General features: G+C 44.3%; 1 protein-coding gene across 1 annotated transcript in view; it reads right to left on the reverse strand.

Annotated features, from left to right (window-relative positions):
- The window catches only part of LOC112220687 (CUB and sushi domain-containing protein 2-like), a 927,456-nt gene that overhangs the window by 618,977 nt on the left and 290,979 nt on the right, over positions 1–17,500 (reverse strand). The window contains 1 exon segment of the mRNA XM_042295064.1: positions 5,326–5,533. Coding sequence (XP_042150998.1) covers positions 5,326–5,533 — 208 coding nt within the window.

Raw genomic sequence — 17,500 nt, forward strand, 5'->3', positions numbered from 1 at the left:
AGTAGAGAGGCTATAAACAGTAGAGGCTATATACAGTAGAGAGGCTATATACAGTAGAGAGGCTATATACAGGAGAGAGGCTATATACAGTAGAGGCTATATACAGTAGAGGCTATAAACAGTAGAGAGGCTATAAACAGTAGAGGCTATATACAGTAGAGAGGCTATAAACAGTAGAGAGGCTATATAAAGTAGAGAGACTATATACGGTAGAGGCTATAAACAGTAGAGAGGCTATAAACAGTAGAGGCTATATACAGTAGAGGTTATATACAGTAGAGAGGTTATATACAGTAGAGAGGCTCTATACAGTATAGAGGTTATATACAGTAGAGAGGTTATATACAGTAGATAGGCTATATACTATAAACAGCGGATATATACAGTAGAGAGACTATATACAGTAGAGAAGCTTTATACAGTAGAGATGCTATATACAGTAGAGAGGCTATATACAGTAGAGGCTATATACAGTAGAGAGGCTATATACAGTAGAGAGGCTATATACAGTAGAGGCTATATACAGTAGAGAGGCTATATACAGTAGAGGCTATATACAGTAGAGAGGCTATATACAGTAGAGGCTATATACAGTAGAGAGGCTATATACAGTAGAGAGGCTATATACAGTAGAGGCTATATACAGTAGAGAGGCTATATACAGTAGAGAGGCTATATACAGTAGAGAGGCTATATACAGTAGAGGCTATATACAGTAGAGAGGCTATATACAGTAGATGCTATATACAGTAGAGGCTATATACAGTAGAGGCTATATACAGTAGAGAGGCTATATACAGTAGAGAGGCTATATACAGTAGAGAGGCTATATACAGTAGAGAGGCTATATACAGGAGAGAGGCTATATACAGTAGAGGCTATATACAGTAGAGAGGCTATATACAGTAGAGGCTATATTCAGTAGAGAGGCTATATACAGTAGAGGCTATATACAGTAGAGAGGCTATATACAGTAGAGGCTATATACAGTAGAGAGGCTATATACAGTAGAGGCTATATACAGTAGAGAGGCTATATACAGTAGAGAGGCTATATACAGTAGAGAGGCTATATACAGTAGAGAGGCTATATACAGTAGAGAGGCTATATACAGTAGAGAGGCTATATACAGTAGAGAGGTTATATACAGTAGAGAGGCTATATACAGTAGAGAGGCTATATACAGTAGAGAGGCTATATACAGTAGAGAGGCTATATACAGTAGAGAGGCTATATACAGTAGAGAGGCTAAATACAGTAGAGAGGCTATATACAGTAGAGAGGCTATATACAGTAGAGAGGCTATATACAGTAGAGAGGCTATATACAGTAGAGAGGCTATATACAGTAGAGAGGCTATATACGGTAGAGATGCTAAATACAGTAGAGAGGCTATATACAGACACCGGTTAGTCAGGGTGATTGAGGTAGTAGATGAATGTGTTCCCTCGGGTTAGCGACACTATAATGGTAGAATAATGTGTTACCCCAGGTTTGAGGTACGATAATGTACTATAATGGTAGGGTCCAGGATACATACTGAGGTCTGGGGTCTAGGATGTCTGTTACACTGCCTAGTCAACAGACCACATAATGGGGTCTAGCATTTAGTTACCTGAATAGTGATGCTAGTCCCCTTACCGTTCTCTCTCTCCTTCCATTCTCTCTCTCCCTCCTTCCATTCTCTCTCTCCCTCCTTCCATTCTCTCTCTCCTTCCATTATCTCTCTCCCTCCTTCCATTCTCTCTCTCCTTCCATTATCTCTCTTTCTCCTTCCATTCTCTCTCTCCTTCCATTCTCTCTCTCTCTCCTTCCATTATCTCTCTCTCTCCTTCCATTCTCTCTCTCTCCTTCCATTACCTCTCCCTCCTTCCATTACCTCTCTCTCCTTCCATTCTCTCTCTCCCTCCTTCCATTACCTCTCCCTCCTTCCATTATCTCTCTCTCCTTCCATTTCTCTCTCTCTCCTTCCATTACCTCTCCCTCCTTCCATTACCTCTCTCTCCTTCCATTACCTCTCCCTCCTTCCATTACCTCTCTCTCCTTCCATTACCTCTCCCTCCTTCCATTATCTCTCTCTCCTTCCATTCTCTCTCTCTCCTTCCATTACCTCTCCCTCCTTCCATTACCTCTCTCTCCTTCCATTACCTCTCTCTCCTTCCATTACCTCTCCCTCCTTCCATTACCTCTCTCTCCTTCCATTACCTCTCCCTCCTTCCATTCTCTCTCTCTCCTTCCATTCTCTCTCTCTCCTTCCATTACCTCTCTCTCCTTCCATTACCTCTCCCTCCTTCCATTACCTCTCCCTCCTTCCATTACCTCTCCCTCCTTCCATTACCTCTCCCTCCTTCCATTACCTCTCCCTCCTTCCATTACCTCTCCCTCCTTCCATTACCTCTCCCTCCTTCCATTACCTCTCCCTCCTTCCATTACCTCTCTCTCCTTCCATTACCTCTCCCTCCTTCCATTACCTCTCCCTCCTTCCATTACCTCTCCCTCCTTCCATTACCTCTCCCTCCTTCCATTACCTCTCCCTCCTTCCATTACCTCTCCCTCCTTCCATTACCTCTCCCTCCTTCCATTACCTCTCCCTCCTTCCATTACCTCTCCCTCCTTCCATTACCTCTCCCTCCTTCCATTACCTCTCCCTCCTTCCATTACCTCTCCCTCCTTCCATTCTTCTTCTTCATCAGTGGTCCAACATCATTGTTCCCCAATAATGATGATTCATATCCTTCACCCCTCTCCTCTTCTTTCTTTCCTTTCTTATTATCTCTCTCTCTTCTCCTCCTCTCTCTTCTCCTCCTCTCTCTTCTCCTCCTCTCTCTTCTCCTCCTCTCTCTTCTCCTCCTCTCTCTTCTCCATCAATGGTTCTCCAGTATTGTTCCTGTATAAACGTCCACCTCATTCTCTCTCTCTCCTCTCCAGACTGTCTAACGCTGTCCTCCATTGCTTAATATTCTGGTGCATTATCCATGACTGAAGCACAGACACACACGGTCTTTAGAGTGTTCTGAAGGTCAGCCCAACATGGTATTGGTCCCTGTCTGTGTCCTACCTCTCTCTGCTAAATGCCTGTTTAAATTACAGCAGTGACCACGCACATACATGCTGGAATGACGGGAGGGAGGGATGGAGAGGAGGAGAAGTTGATATCCTACGTCTTTCTCCTCAATCACGCACCATGTCTCGCTTCCTCTCCATCTCCTTCTCGCTCTGTGGGAGCTCCCTTTTTGAGTGAAGAGAGAGAGAAGAAATAAAGTGAAAGCTACAGACCAACAGACATAGAGAGAGAGACAGAGAGAGAGAGAGAGAGAGAGAGAGAGACAGAGAGAGAGAGAGAGAGAGAGAGAGAGACAGAGAGAGAGAGAGAGAGAGAGAGAGAGAAAGAAACAGAGAGAGAGACAGAGAGAGAGAGAGAGACAGAGAGAGAGAGATAGAGAGAGACAGAGAGAGAGAGAGAGAGAGAGAGAGAGAGAGAGACAGAGAGAGAGAGAGAGAGAGACAGAGAGAGAGAGAGAGAAATACAGACAGAGACTGAGAGTAACCAAACCGACTCGCACAAGTTAGACAATCTTTTTTTGCCTTGATAGTTTATCTATCATCTCAACTCATCAGTGTCTGTCTTGACTGCATTACATGGGATGTAAAGAAGCTAGTTACACTAACCAGCTGAGTTAGCTAGCATGGCTAATTGAGGCTATTTTGTTGAGCTTCGTGTCCTTGTCATACAACAACTCCATTTAGATGAAACAACAGCATACCGGTTGGTTGATCACTGTAGCCTTCTCATTTAGCCAACTTCATTGTGTCATTTTAATTCCATTTGGCATTGGTTACAAATCACCCACAAATCACCTACGAATCCCCCACTTCACTTGCTGCACTTGAAGCCCTGCTTTGCTTTGATTGACAGACTATAACAAGTTAAAATCTCCAGTAAGTATTTTTTTTATGGATCTCACTCGTAAAAACTGTCATAAAAAAAGTGAAGCAAGAGTCCTTTCAGAAGAAACCTGAGTGCCTCTCCTCGGGCATCAGCGTAGATGGCACCAAAAAGAGGCTTAGTAGAATTCACGTCTACCTTATTGACTATTTAATGCCGTGGTGAATGTACGCCCACTTTTCAGGCTTTTATCTTCAGTAACCATCGTGACGGCTCCGTACGCTGTATATCCTGTACCTGTATCCTTCCACAGCATCTGCTGCAGCATGGCATTACCATGGCGATTCATTTTAGGATAACAGTGAGCCAGTTTCTGTGCGTTATCATGCACGTTGTACACCGTGCAAATTGCAGGCATCTTATACCCTCAGGTAGCTCCGTGAGCGGGACTCATATCTACCAACTTGTGGTGGCCTAAATGTCCACACGCCACATGCATTGTCAGCAGTCGAACAGCGAAATATCTCGTGCTCCTCCTAATAGTCTGTTATTAAACATTAATGTCTGTTTTCATCATATATTCCAAGGAGTACAGCCTCATTTTTTAAATTATACTTCTGCCTAACCTTCCTCTTCCTCAGATATGATGTCATCACTTTGGAAGTTTAGTGAACAAGCTGACGTCGAATAGCAGTGTGTGTGTGTGTGTGTGTGTGTGTGTGTGTGTGTGTGTGTCTTTCCGGTCAGATTGTATAACTCATATGTCAATGTGATAGACATCAGGAAGCATCTATTTTCTTCAGACTGATAATCCCCACACACACACACGCACACACACACACACACACACACACACACACACACACACACACACACACACACACACACACACACACTGAGTAGCCCAATCAGATCATCCATCAAACTCCAACAGCCAATCAACAGGTAGGAGGACACTGAGACGTCCCGTGAGCCGTGAGACAAGAGCGTAATCTCGTCATTTAGAAGATAATAACATAAGTAGATGACACACATGAACCACTGCTTTAGAAATCCGATCCTGGGATCATTTACAGCTTTTGACAATCCAAGGAACAAGATTGTAATCACTCATCAAATTAAGACAGAGACAGGACTGATTTCCTGCAGATCATAGTAAATACTTTAACCAGCACCAAGCCCCACCATCTCCTCGTCCCCCTGGGCTGGGTACTCACCACTGAGACAGCCTGACCTCCAGCAGTTGAGCAACCAACCACGACCATACGCCACCTTATCCCAATCCCTCCCCCACATCAAAGCACCCCGGCTGGGTACTCACCGCTTAGAGTTTTCCTCAGCACCCCTACCTCCAGCAGTTTACCAACCATAAACCACCATACCCCCACCCTCTCTCCGTCCCCTCCCCAGAAAACATCCCCCTCGGGCTGGGTACTCACCACTGAGAGGAGCCGTCTGTGCCGCTGACCTCCAGCAGGTCATAGTCGTCCTCCAGGGTAAAGTCAGAGAAGACCAGGGCAATGGTGTCTCCAGGCTCAGCCAGGACGGTCCAGGTACAGTCTGCATTGTTGCTGTACTCCCCTGGGTAGTTGGGGCTGGTGATCACACCGCTCTGGCCTCGTAACGTTCCCCCACAACCGTCATCCGCTGGGGGAGAGATAAAAGAGACGTGTTAGAAAAACAAACCAACTGATAGACAGACAGAGAAGAAGAAGGAGAGAGAAACAGGCTTCTAGACAGACAGAGAAGAAGAAGGAGAGAGAAACAGGCTTCTAGACAGACAGAGAAGAAGAAGGAGAAGAGAGAAACAGGCTTCTAGACAGACAGAGAAGAAGAAGGAGAGAGAAACAGGCTTCTAGACAGACAGAGAAGAAGAAGGAGAGAGAAACAGGCTTCTAGACAGACAGAGAAGAAGAAGGAGAGAGAAACAGGCTTCTAGACAGACAGAGAAGAAGAAGGAGAAGAGAGAAACAGGCTTCTAGACAGACAGAGAAGAAGAAGGAGAAGAGAGAAACAGGCTTCTAGACAGACAGAGAAGAAGAAGGAGAAGAGAGAAACAGGCTTCTAGACAGACAGAGAAGAAGAAGGAGAGAGAAACAGGCTTCTAGACAGACAGAGAAGAAGGAGAAGAGAGAAACAGGCTTCTAGACAGACAGAGAAGAAGAAGGAGAGAGAAACAGGCTTCTAGACAGACAGAGAAGAAGAAGGAGAGAGAGAAACAGGCTTCTAGACAGACAGAGAAGAAGAAGGAGACAAGAAGAGAAACAGGCTTCTAGACAGACAGAGAAGAAGAAGAGAGAGAGAAACAGGCTTCTAGACAGAGAAGAGAGAAGAAGAAGGAAGAGAGAAACAGGCTTCTAGACAGACAGAGAAGAAGAAGGAGAAGAGAGAAACAGGCTTCTAGACAGACAGAGAAGAAGAAGGAGAAGAGAGAAACAGGCTTCTAGACAGACAGAGAAGAAGAAGAAGAAGAAACAGGCTTCTAGACAGACAGAGAAAGAAGAGAAACAGGCTTCTAGACAGACAGAGAAGAAGAAGACAGAGAAGAGAGAAACAGGCTTCTAGACAGACAGAGAAGAAGAAGGAGAAGAGAGAAACAGGCTTCTAGACAGACAGAGAAGAAGAAGAGAGAGAGAAACAGGCTTCTAGACAGACAGAGAAGAAGAAGGAGAGAGAAACAGGCTTCTAGACAGACAGAGAAGAAGAAGGAGAGAGAAACAGGCTTCTAGACAGACAGAGAAGAAGAAGGAGAGAGAAACAGGCTTCTAGACAGACAGAGAAGAAGAAGGAGAGAGAAACAGGCTTCTAGACAGACAGAGAAGAAGAAGGAGAGAGAAACAGGCTTCTAGACAGACAGAAGAAGAAGAAGACAGACAGAGAAGAAGAAGAGAGAGAGAAACAGGCTTCTAGACAGACAGAGAAGAAGAAGAAGAAGGAGAGAGAAACAGGCTTCTAGACAGACAGAGAAGAAGAAGGAGAAGAGAGAAACAGGCTTCTAGACAGACAGAGAAGAAGAAGAGAGAGAGAAACAGGCTTCTAGACAGACAGAGAAGAAGAAGGAGAGAGAAACAGGCTTCTAGACAGACAGAGAAGAAGAAAGGAGAGAGAGAAACAGGCTTCTAGACAGACAGACAGAAGAAGAAGGAGAGAGAAACAGGCTTCTAGACAGACAGAGAAGAAGAAGGAGAGAGAAACAGGCTTCTAGACAGACAGAGAAGAAGAAGGAGAGAGAGAAACAGGCTTCTAGACAGACAGAGAAGAAGAAGGAGAGAGAAACAGGCTTCTAGACAGACAGAGAAGAAGAAGGAGAGAGAAACAGGCTTCTAGACAGACAGAGAAGAAGAAGGAGAGAGAAACAGGCTTCTAGACAGACAGAGAAGAAGAAGGAGAGAGAAACAGGCTTCTAGACAGACAGAGAAGAAGAAGGAGAAGAGAGAAACAGGCTTCTAGACAGACAGAGAAGAAGAAGGAGAGAGAAACAGGCTTCTAGACAGACAGAGAAGAAGAAGGAGAAGAGAGAAACAGGCTTCTAGACAGACAGAGAAGAAGAAGAAGAGAGAAACAGGCTTCTAGACAGACAGAGAAGAAGAAGAAGAGAAGAGAGAAACAGGCTTCTAGACAGACAGAGAAGAAGAAGGAGAGAGAGAAACAGGCTTCTAGACAGACAGAGAAGAAGAAGGAGAAGAGAGAAACAGGCTTCTAGACAGACAGAGAAGAAGAAGGAGAGAGAGAAACAGGCTTCTAGACAGACAGAGAAGAAGAAGGAGAGAGAGAAACAGGCTTCTAGACAGACAGAGAAGAAGAAGGAGAGAGAAACAGGCTTCTAGACAGACAGAGAAGAAGAAGGAGAGAGAGAAACAGGCTTCTAGACAGACAGAGAAGAAGAAGGAGAAGAGAGAAACAGGCTTCTAGACAGACAGAGAAGAAGGAGAAGAGAGAAACAGGAATGACAAGTGTACATGTATATTTATATTTCATTTCATTCCATTTTTTGGGGGGGCGGGGGGATTACTGCTGCCAAATGTGATATGAGCGTGAAAGTGAAGTGGACATTGTTGCATAAAAGAGTCCAGTTGTTGTTTCTTAAAATATTTTATAAACACAACTGATTTTCTAAACATTATAAAAAAGACATGCGCCAGCGAGTTCTTTAGATTGGTAAAAATATTATTATTATTGATAATATGCTGAAATATTTGATTGCGTCATATGAAACGGTTCTAAACTATTCCAGAACATTGGAATCATAATTATCATGATGTTTTGATCCCGTCATATCTCTGTGGTTTAACGTTTTTTAACGTGCAGTATTATTGTGAGACGTTGTTTTGTTTAAAAACATAGCTTTTGTTGATGTTGTTACACAAAACTTAGAACAAAGATAACCACATAAGAACTATGTGGTTAGTTGACAAACGGCTAGTTGACAAGCGAATAACAGCTCACGTCGATACGGCTAGTTGACAAGCTAATAACAGCTCACATCAATACGGCTAGTTGACAAGCTAATAACAGCTCACATCGATACGGCTAGTTGACAAGCTAATAACAGCTCACATCAATACGGCTAGTTGACAAGCTAATAACAGCTCACGTCGATACGGCTAGTTGACAAGCTAATAACAGCTCACGTCGATACGGCTAGTTGACCTAATAACAGCTCACATCGATACGGCTAGTTGACAAGCTAATAACAGCTCACGTCGATACGGCTAGTTGACAAGCTAATAACAGCTCACATCAATACGGCTAGTTGACAAGCTAATAACAGCTCACATCAATATGGCTAGTTGACAAGCTAATAACAGCTCACGTTGATACGGCTAGTTGACAAGCTAATAACAGCTCACATCAATATGGCTAGTTGACAAGCTAATAACAGTTCACGTCGATACGGCTAGTTGACAAGCTAACTTTCAGGGGATAAACTAGAGCCATCTATAGTGATGATGACAGCAGTCCGACTGACAACTTTACCAGGACGAGGACTTGCTGATGTCAAGCTCTTTCTAAAAGCCTAGAGGCTACCTGCTCTAACCACTAGGCTACCTGCTCTAACCACTAGGCTACCTGCTCTAACCACTAGGCTACCTGCTCAACCACTAGACTACCTGCTCTAACCACTAGGCTACCAGCTCTAACCACTAGGCTACCTGCCTCTAATCACTAGACTACCTGCTCTAACCACTAGACTACCTGCTCTAATCACAAGACGACCTGCTCTAACCATTAGGCTACCTGCTCTAACCACTAGACTACCTGCCTCTAACCACTAGACTACCTGCCTCTAACCACTAGGCTACCTGCTCTAACCACTAGGCTACCTGCTCTAACCAGTAGACTAACTAACTCTAACCACTAGACTAACTGCTCTAACCACAAGACTACCTGCTCTAACTACTAGACTACCTGCCTCTAACCACTAGGCTACCTGCTTTAACCACTAGGCTACCTGCTCTAACCACTAGACTACCTGCCTCTAACCACTAGACTACCTGCTCTAACCACTAGGCTACCTGCTCTAACCACTAGACTACCTGCCTCTAACCACTAGGCTACCTGCCTCCAACCACTAGGCTACCTGCCTCTAACCACTAGGTTACCTGCCTCCAACCACTAGTCTACCTGCCTCTAACCACTAGGCTACCTGCCTCTAACCACTAGGCTACCTGCCTCTAACCACTAGACTACCTGCTCTAACCACAAGACTACCTGCTCTAACCACTAGACTACCTGCTCTAACCACTAGACTACCTGCTCTAACCACTAGGCTACCTGCCTCTAACCACTAGACTACCTGCTCTAACCACTAGGCTACCTGCCTCTAACCACTAGACTACCTGCTCTAACCACTAGGTTACCTGCCTCTAACCACTAGACTACATGCTTTAACCACTAGGCTACCTGCCTCTAACCACTAGGCTACCTGCCTCTAACCCCTAGACTACCTGCTCTAACCACTAGGCTACCTGCATCTAACCACTAGGCTACCTGACTCTAACCCCTAGACTACCTGCTCTAACCACTAGGCTACCTGCCTCTAACCACTAGGCTACCTGCCTCTAACCACTAGACTACCTGCCTCTAACCACTAGGCTACCTGCTCTAACCACTAGACTACCTGCCTCTAACCACTAGACTACCTGCCTCTAACCACTAGACTACCTGCCTCTAACCACTAGGATACCTGCTATAACCACTAGACTACCTGCCTCTAACCACTAGACTACCTGCCTCTAACCACTAGACTACCTGCCTCTAACCACTAGGATACCTGCCTCTAACCACTAGACTACCTGCCTCTAACCACTAGGACTACCTGCCTCTAACCACTAGACTACCTGCCTCTAACCACTAGGATACCTGCCTCTAACCACTAGACTACCTGCTCTAACCACTAGACTACCTGCCTCTAACCACTAGGACTACCTGCTCTAACCACTAGACTACCTGCCTCTAACCACTAGACTACCTGCCTCTAACCACTAGACTACCTGCTCTAACCACTAGACTACCTGCTCTAACCACTAGACTACCTGCCTCTAATCAAATCAAATCAAATCAAATCAAATTTATTTATATAGCCCTTCGTACATCAGCTGATATCTCAAAGTGCTGTACAGAAACCCAGCCTAAAACCCCAAACAGCAAGCAATGCAGGTGTAGAAGCACGGTGGCTAGGAAAAACTCCCTAGAAAGGCCAAAACCTAGGAAGAAACCTAGAGAGGAACCAGGCTATGTGGGGTGGCCAGTCCTCTTACCACTAGACTACCTGCCGCCCTGTTTCTTATGAAGCACGCTAAATGACACATGTTTATCCAAATGGATAGGTTACCTTCAGCTAGCTATCAATATGCCAAATGGATAGGTTACCTTCAGCTAGCTATCTATATGCCAAATGGATAGGTTACCTTCAGCTAGCTCTCTATATGCCAAATGGATAGGTTACCTTCAGCTAGCTATCAATATGCCAAATGGATAGGTTACCTTCAGCTAGCTATCAATATGCCAAATGGATAGGTTACCTTCAGCTAGCTATCTATATGCCAAATGGATAGGTTACCTTCAGCTAGCTCTCTATATGCCAAATGGATAGGTTACCTTCAGCTAGCTATCTATATGCCAAATGGATAGGTTACCTTCAGCTAGCTATCTATATGCCAAATGGATAGGTTACCTTCAGTTAGCTATCTATCTATATGCCAAATGGATAGGTTACCTTCAGTTAGCTCTCTATCTATATGCCAAATGGATAGGTTACCTTCAGCTATCTACATGCCAAATGGATAGGTTACCTTCAGCTATCTATATGCCAAATGGATAGGTTACCTTCAGCTATCTATATGCCAAATGGATAGGTTACCTTCAGCTAGCTATATGCCAAATGGATAGGTTACCTTCAGCTAGCTATATGCCAAATGGATAGGTTACCTTCAGGTAGCTATCTATCTACATGCCAAATGGATAGGTTACCTTCAGCTAGCTATATGCAAAATGGATAGGTTACCTTCAGTTAGCTATCTATATGCCAAATGGATAGGTTACCTTCAGCTATCTACATGCCAAATTGATAGGTTACCTTCAGCTATCTATATGCCAAATGGATAGGTTACCTTCAGCTATCTATATGCCAAATGGATAGGTTACCTTCAGCTAGCTATCTACATGCCAAATGGATAGGTTACCTTCAGCTCTCTATATGCCAAATGGATAGGTTACCTTCAGTTAGCTATCTATATGCCAAATGGATAGGTTACCTTCAGCTATCTATATGCCAAATGGATAGGTTACCTTCAGCTAGCTATATGCCAAATGGATAGGTTACGTTCAGCTAGCTATCTATCTACATGCCAAATGGATAGGTTACCTTCAGCTAGCTATATGCCAAATGGATAGGTTACCTTCAGTTAGCTATCTATATGCCAAATGGATAGGTTACCTTCAGCTATCTACATGCCAAATGGATAGGTTACCTTCAGCTAACTATATGCCAAATGGATAGGTTACCTTCAGCTATCTATATGCCAAATGGATAGGTTACCTTCAGCTAGCTATCTACATGCCAAATGGATAGGTTACCTTCAGCTCTCTATATGCCAAATGGATAGGTTACCTTCAGCTCTCTATATGCCAAATGGATAGGTTACCTTCAGCTCTCTATATGCCAAATGGATAGGTTACCTTCAGCTATCTACATGCCAAATGGATAGGTTACCTTCAGCTAGCTATCTATCTCCATGCCAAATGGATAGGTTACCTTCAGCTAGCTCTCTACATGCCAAATGGATAGGTTACCTTCAGCTCTCTATCTATCTATATGCCAAATGGATAGGTTACCTTCACGTATCTGAAATGACACGATCAATTGATGTTTACTGATCATAAAGCACTGTTTCTGATGAAAGAGATAAATGTGGAATAATCTGAAATATGTAGTTCTGAAACCGCTCTTCACGATGATATTATAAATAAACAATTATAAGATTTATTTAACAATTCTTTGTCAATGGTTTTAGGTTTTGGACCCCCGCCCCAGCAGTCAAATTGTTCCATATTGTGACGTTTCATTGATAATGACCCAATTACCTGTAATTTCATTTCATTTTATGGGTACACAGAGAATTCAGACCGCTATAGTTTCAGTCTTTCCAAGCCACAACACAATAGAGCCAGTGTTAAAACCCTCTGAAAGAGTCTTCAGGGTAATAATGACTTAAGAATTCAGGGGAAGTGCCTGATTGGCTGATGCAAGTCAAATCAACGGGGGACTGAGTACATGGGATTCATTCAGATTTTGTGTTAATCATTTTCACATTGGGAACTCTCTCTCTCTCTTCCGTCCTTTAAGATTATTATAAGGAGACAATTTAAACAACATAAATGGAGTCCTGGTAATTGTAGCCCTGGGCTCTGTCTGTCTCTCCAGAGGGAGTAGATGCTGTTAGCCTTTAAGCTGGTAAAGCTGGTAAAACACACAAACACAAATGTAGGCATGTGCATATACATACACGCACGCACACTGTAAACAATGACAAATACAGTCAAAGGTGTGACTGATTGAGAACCTACCCGGCCAAAACATAGAAATACAAATAACAGAACCTAGAATACCCACCCCAACTCACACCCTGACCAAACCAAATAGAGACATAAAAAGGATCTCTAAGGTCAGGGCGTGACATTATGACAGGGCATTTTTACTAGGATTAAATGTCAGGAATTGTGAAAAACTGAGTTTAAAAATGTATTTGGCTAAGGTGTATGTAAACTTCCAACTTCAACTGTCGGTACATGGTTGCAAAGGGCATCAGTGTCTTAACATCGCAATTACCAGGATACTCTGACCACAGTGCAATACAGAAATCTGGCAGTGGCTTCTGAATTCATTCAATTTTCACAGAACTGCTTGTTGCAATTTCGATGAGGATCTCTTGTTCAGATATCGGTAAGTGGACTAGAGGCAGGGCATGAAAGGGATAATGAATCCAGTTGTCTGTTTCAGGAAAGTACCTGCGTAATTGCGCACCCAACTTGTCGTCACGGTTTTATATAGGAAGGGAGAGGAGGGCGTGTTTCAAAAGTTTTATAGCCCATGTACCATCACAGGGGCAGAAACTGATTGAGCAGAGCCCTAACCTTATAAAAACCCAATTGTCACATTTTAGAAGCTAAAATCACATTTCGTACCATCAGGAATAATTTCATATTCAAACATTTAAATTGAACAACAATTCCATGTGAATCCGATAACTCTGATGTGTAGACTTTCCACTGTAGAGTTTATGTCACCCTATCATTGATGAGAATGTCTCAGATGACAACCGAAGCACGATCAGGTGGACTGGGGACAGCAAGGAGTCATCAGGCCAGGTAGTCCTGAAGCATGGTCCTAGGGCTCAGGTCCTCCAACATCCCCCAGATAAACTACATTTATCAATTAATGTTCAAATAAAAATATAGAATCTGAGAGATTGAACGGTGCAAAGTTCAAGTCGGTCGGTTTAATGTTTAATACGGAGCAGCATCAAAGTCTTCTTTCCCTGGGTGTCATGACAACCAAACCGTGAGGCAGCGCAGACCATGGAACAATACACACACACACACCAGCCTCTCAAATATGCACATGGAGGAGAGAGGGAGACACGAGAAAGGAGAGAAGGGATAGGAGAGACAATTAACAAATTTGAGACTCTGTACAAACATAAAACCCCAAACAATGCAGAATTAGGACAAATCTAATTATCAAAATCTAGAAGAAAAAAGCAAAAAAATATATATAAAAAAAAATCAAGCAGTTCTCAAAACTTCCAAAACCTCAGAGAGATGAACTTGGAGAAAAGTTCCTTCTGCCATCTGGTAAAGGGATTCTGCTCAATTACACAAACAGAATCCCAGGACAGCCACACAATTAGACCCAACCGAATCATGAGAAAACAAAAAAAGATGATTACTTGACACATTGGAAAGAATTAACAAAAAAACAGAGCAAACTAGAATGCTATTTGGCCCTAAACAGAGAGTACACAGTGGCAGAATACCTGACCACTGTGACTGATTTGATTTGATTTGACCCAAACTTAAGGAAAGCTTTGACTATGTACAGACTCAGTAAATATAGCCTTGCTAATGAGAAATGCCTCCGTAGGCAGACATGGCTTTCAAGAGAAGACAGGCTATGTGCTCACTGCCCACAAAATGAGGTGGAAACTGAGCTGCACTTCCTAACCTCCTGCCCAATGTATGACCATATTAGAGAGACATATTTCCCTCAGATTACACAGACCCACAAATAATTCAAAACCAAATCCAATTTTGATAAACTCCCATATCTACATATCTACTGTCCTTCCCTATAAGCGTGTTAATATTCTGTCAGTTTGTTTACTGTAAAATGGCATTGTATCTGGTCAAACAATATTTTTTCCAAAAGTTTACTAAGGGTTGGTAACAGGCTGATTGGTCTGCTGTTTGAGCCAGTAAAGGGGCTTTACTATTCTTAGGTAGCAGAATGACTTGAGCTTCCCTCCAGGCCTGAGGACACACACTTTCTAGTAGGATTATACTGAAGATATGGCAAATAGGACTGGCAATATTGTCCGCTGTTATCCTCAGGATAAAGGAGAGAGGAGAGAGGGGAAAGGAAAAAGGAGGATAGAGGAGATAGGAGAGATGAGAGAGGACAGCGGAGAGTGGAGAGGAGAGAAGATGGAGGAGAGGAGAGAGGATGGAAGAGAGAGGAGAAAGGAGAGAGGAGAGATGAGAGAGGAGAGCACTGATGACTGATAGAGAACTGCTAAATGAGAAGTGATTTGATCCAACAGAATACACACCCCCACCATCCCCCATACTCACCCCCACCCATCCCCCCATACAAACACCCCCCACCCACCCCCCCCCCATACACACCCCCACCATCCCCCACATACAAACCCCCACCATCCCCCCATACACACCCCCAACATCCCCCCCATACACACCCCCACCCATCCCCCCATATACACCCCCACCCATCCCCCCCATACACACCCCCACCCATCCCCTCCATACACACCCCCACCATCCCCCCATACACACCCCCACCCATCCCCCATACACACCCCCACCCATCCCCCCATACACAGCCCCACCCATCCCCCCCATACACGCCCCCACCTGCCCCCATACACACCCCCACCATCCCCCCCATACACACCCCCACCTATCCCCCCCATACACACCCCCACCCATACACACCCCCACCCCCCCATACACACTCCCCCCATACACACCCCCACCATCCCAAAAAGTCCCAACTGCCAAGCTATGGCCTAGTTTTTGTTGGTGTACGGCTGTGCTCTCAAACGTATGCACAGGCTAGGTAATTGGAGGAGCATTAGCCATACGTTTATGAGAACGCATTCAGGCGTGTTCGCCAGCTTTTATGCGGTGCTGCCGCAGCGAGAGACCTCAATTAATCGCCGTGGAAATTGCCCGTTTCTAAAACGTGTAATTTCTCAGGAGGAAGTGACATATTTATGATATCCTGGCTGCCCGGACGCTTTGTTTCAGCCGGGCAAAACATGGGCTGGGGGGACAAGAGCGGTTAAGGGAGGGAGAGAAGAAGAGTGGGCTGGGGGGACAGAACGGTTAAGGGAGGGAGAGAAGAAGAGTGGGACAGAGGGAGGGACGGGCTGATAGAAGCAGTAGGGAGGGTAAAAGGGAGAGGTAAAGCGAGAGGGAAGAAAGATACTGTAGATACTGTAGCTGAGAAGGAGAGAGGGAAATAGGAACAGAGAGAGGGAAATAGGAATAGAGATAGGGAAAGAGGAACAGATGGAGGGAAAGAGGAATAGAGATAGGGAAAGAGGAATAGAGAGAGGGAAAGAGGAATAGAGAGGAGGAAAGAGGAATAGAGAGAGGGAAAGAGGAATATAGAGAAAAAGAGGAACATAGAGAGAGAAAGAGGAATAGAGAGAGGGAAAGGGGAATAGTGAGAGGGAAAGATTAATATTGAGAGGGAAAGAGGAATAGAGAGAAGGAAAGGGGAATAGAGAGAGGATAAAAGGAATAGAGAGAGGAAAAGAGGAATAGAGAGAGAAAAAAAGGAATAGAGGGAGGGAAAGATTAATATTGAGAGGGAAAGAGGAATAGAGAGAAGGAAAGGGAATAGAGAGAGAATAAAAGGACTAGAGAGAGGGAAAGAGGAATAGAGAGAGGGAAAGAGAAATAGAGAGGGGGAAAGAGGAATAGAGAGAGGGAAAGAGGAATACAGAGCAAAAGAGGAATATAGAGAGAGAAAGAGGAATAGAGAGAGAGAAAGAGGAATAGAGAGAGAAGGAAAGGGGAATAGTGAGAGGGAAAGATTAATATTGAGAGGGAAAGAGGAATAAGAGAAGGAAAGAGGAATAGAGAGAGGGAAAGGGGAATAGTGAGAGGGAAAGATTAATATTGAGAGGGAAAGAGGAATAGAGAGAAGGAAAGGGGAATAGAGAGAGAAATAGGAATAGTGAGGGAAAGAGGAACAGAGAGGGAAAGAGGAATATTGGGAGGAAAAGAAGAATAGAGAGAGGGAAAGAGGAATAGTGAGAGGAAAAGAAGAATAGAGAGAGAGAAAGAGGAATAGAGAGGGAAAGAGGAACAGAGAGGGAAAGAGGAACAGATGGAGGGAAAGAGGAACAGAGAGAGGGAAATTGGAATAAAGAGAGAAAGAGGAATAGAGAGGGAAAGAGGAACAGAGAGAGGGAAAGGATAGTTAAGGTAAGAAGTCCAGACGGACACACAGAGATTAGGATGGAAGAATGGAAGGATGGAGGGATGGAAGGATGGAGGGATGGAAGGATGGAGGGATGGAAGGATGGAGGGATGGAAGGATGGAAGGATGGAAGGATGGAAGGATGGAAGGATGGAGGGATGGAAGGATGGAAGGATGGAGGGATGGAGGGATGGAAGGATGGAAGGAAGGAGGGATGGAGGGATGGAAGGATGGAAGGATGGAAGGATGGAAGGAAGGAGGATGGAAGGATGGAAGGATGGAGGGATGGAAGGATGGAAGGATGGAGGGATGGAAGGATGGAGGGATGGAAGGATGGAGGGATGGAAGGATGGAAGGATGGAAGGATGGAGGGATGGAAGGAT

This window comes from Oncorhynchus tshawytscha, linkage group LG13 (genome assembly GCF_018296145.1).
Source record: "Oncorhynchus tshawytscha isolate Ot180627B linkage group LG13, Otsh_v2.0, whole genome shotgun sequence".
NCBI classification, from domain to species: Eukaryota; Metazoa; Chordata; class Actinopteri; order Salmoniformes; family Salmonidae; genus Oncorhynchus; species Oncorhynchus tshawytscha.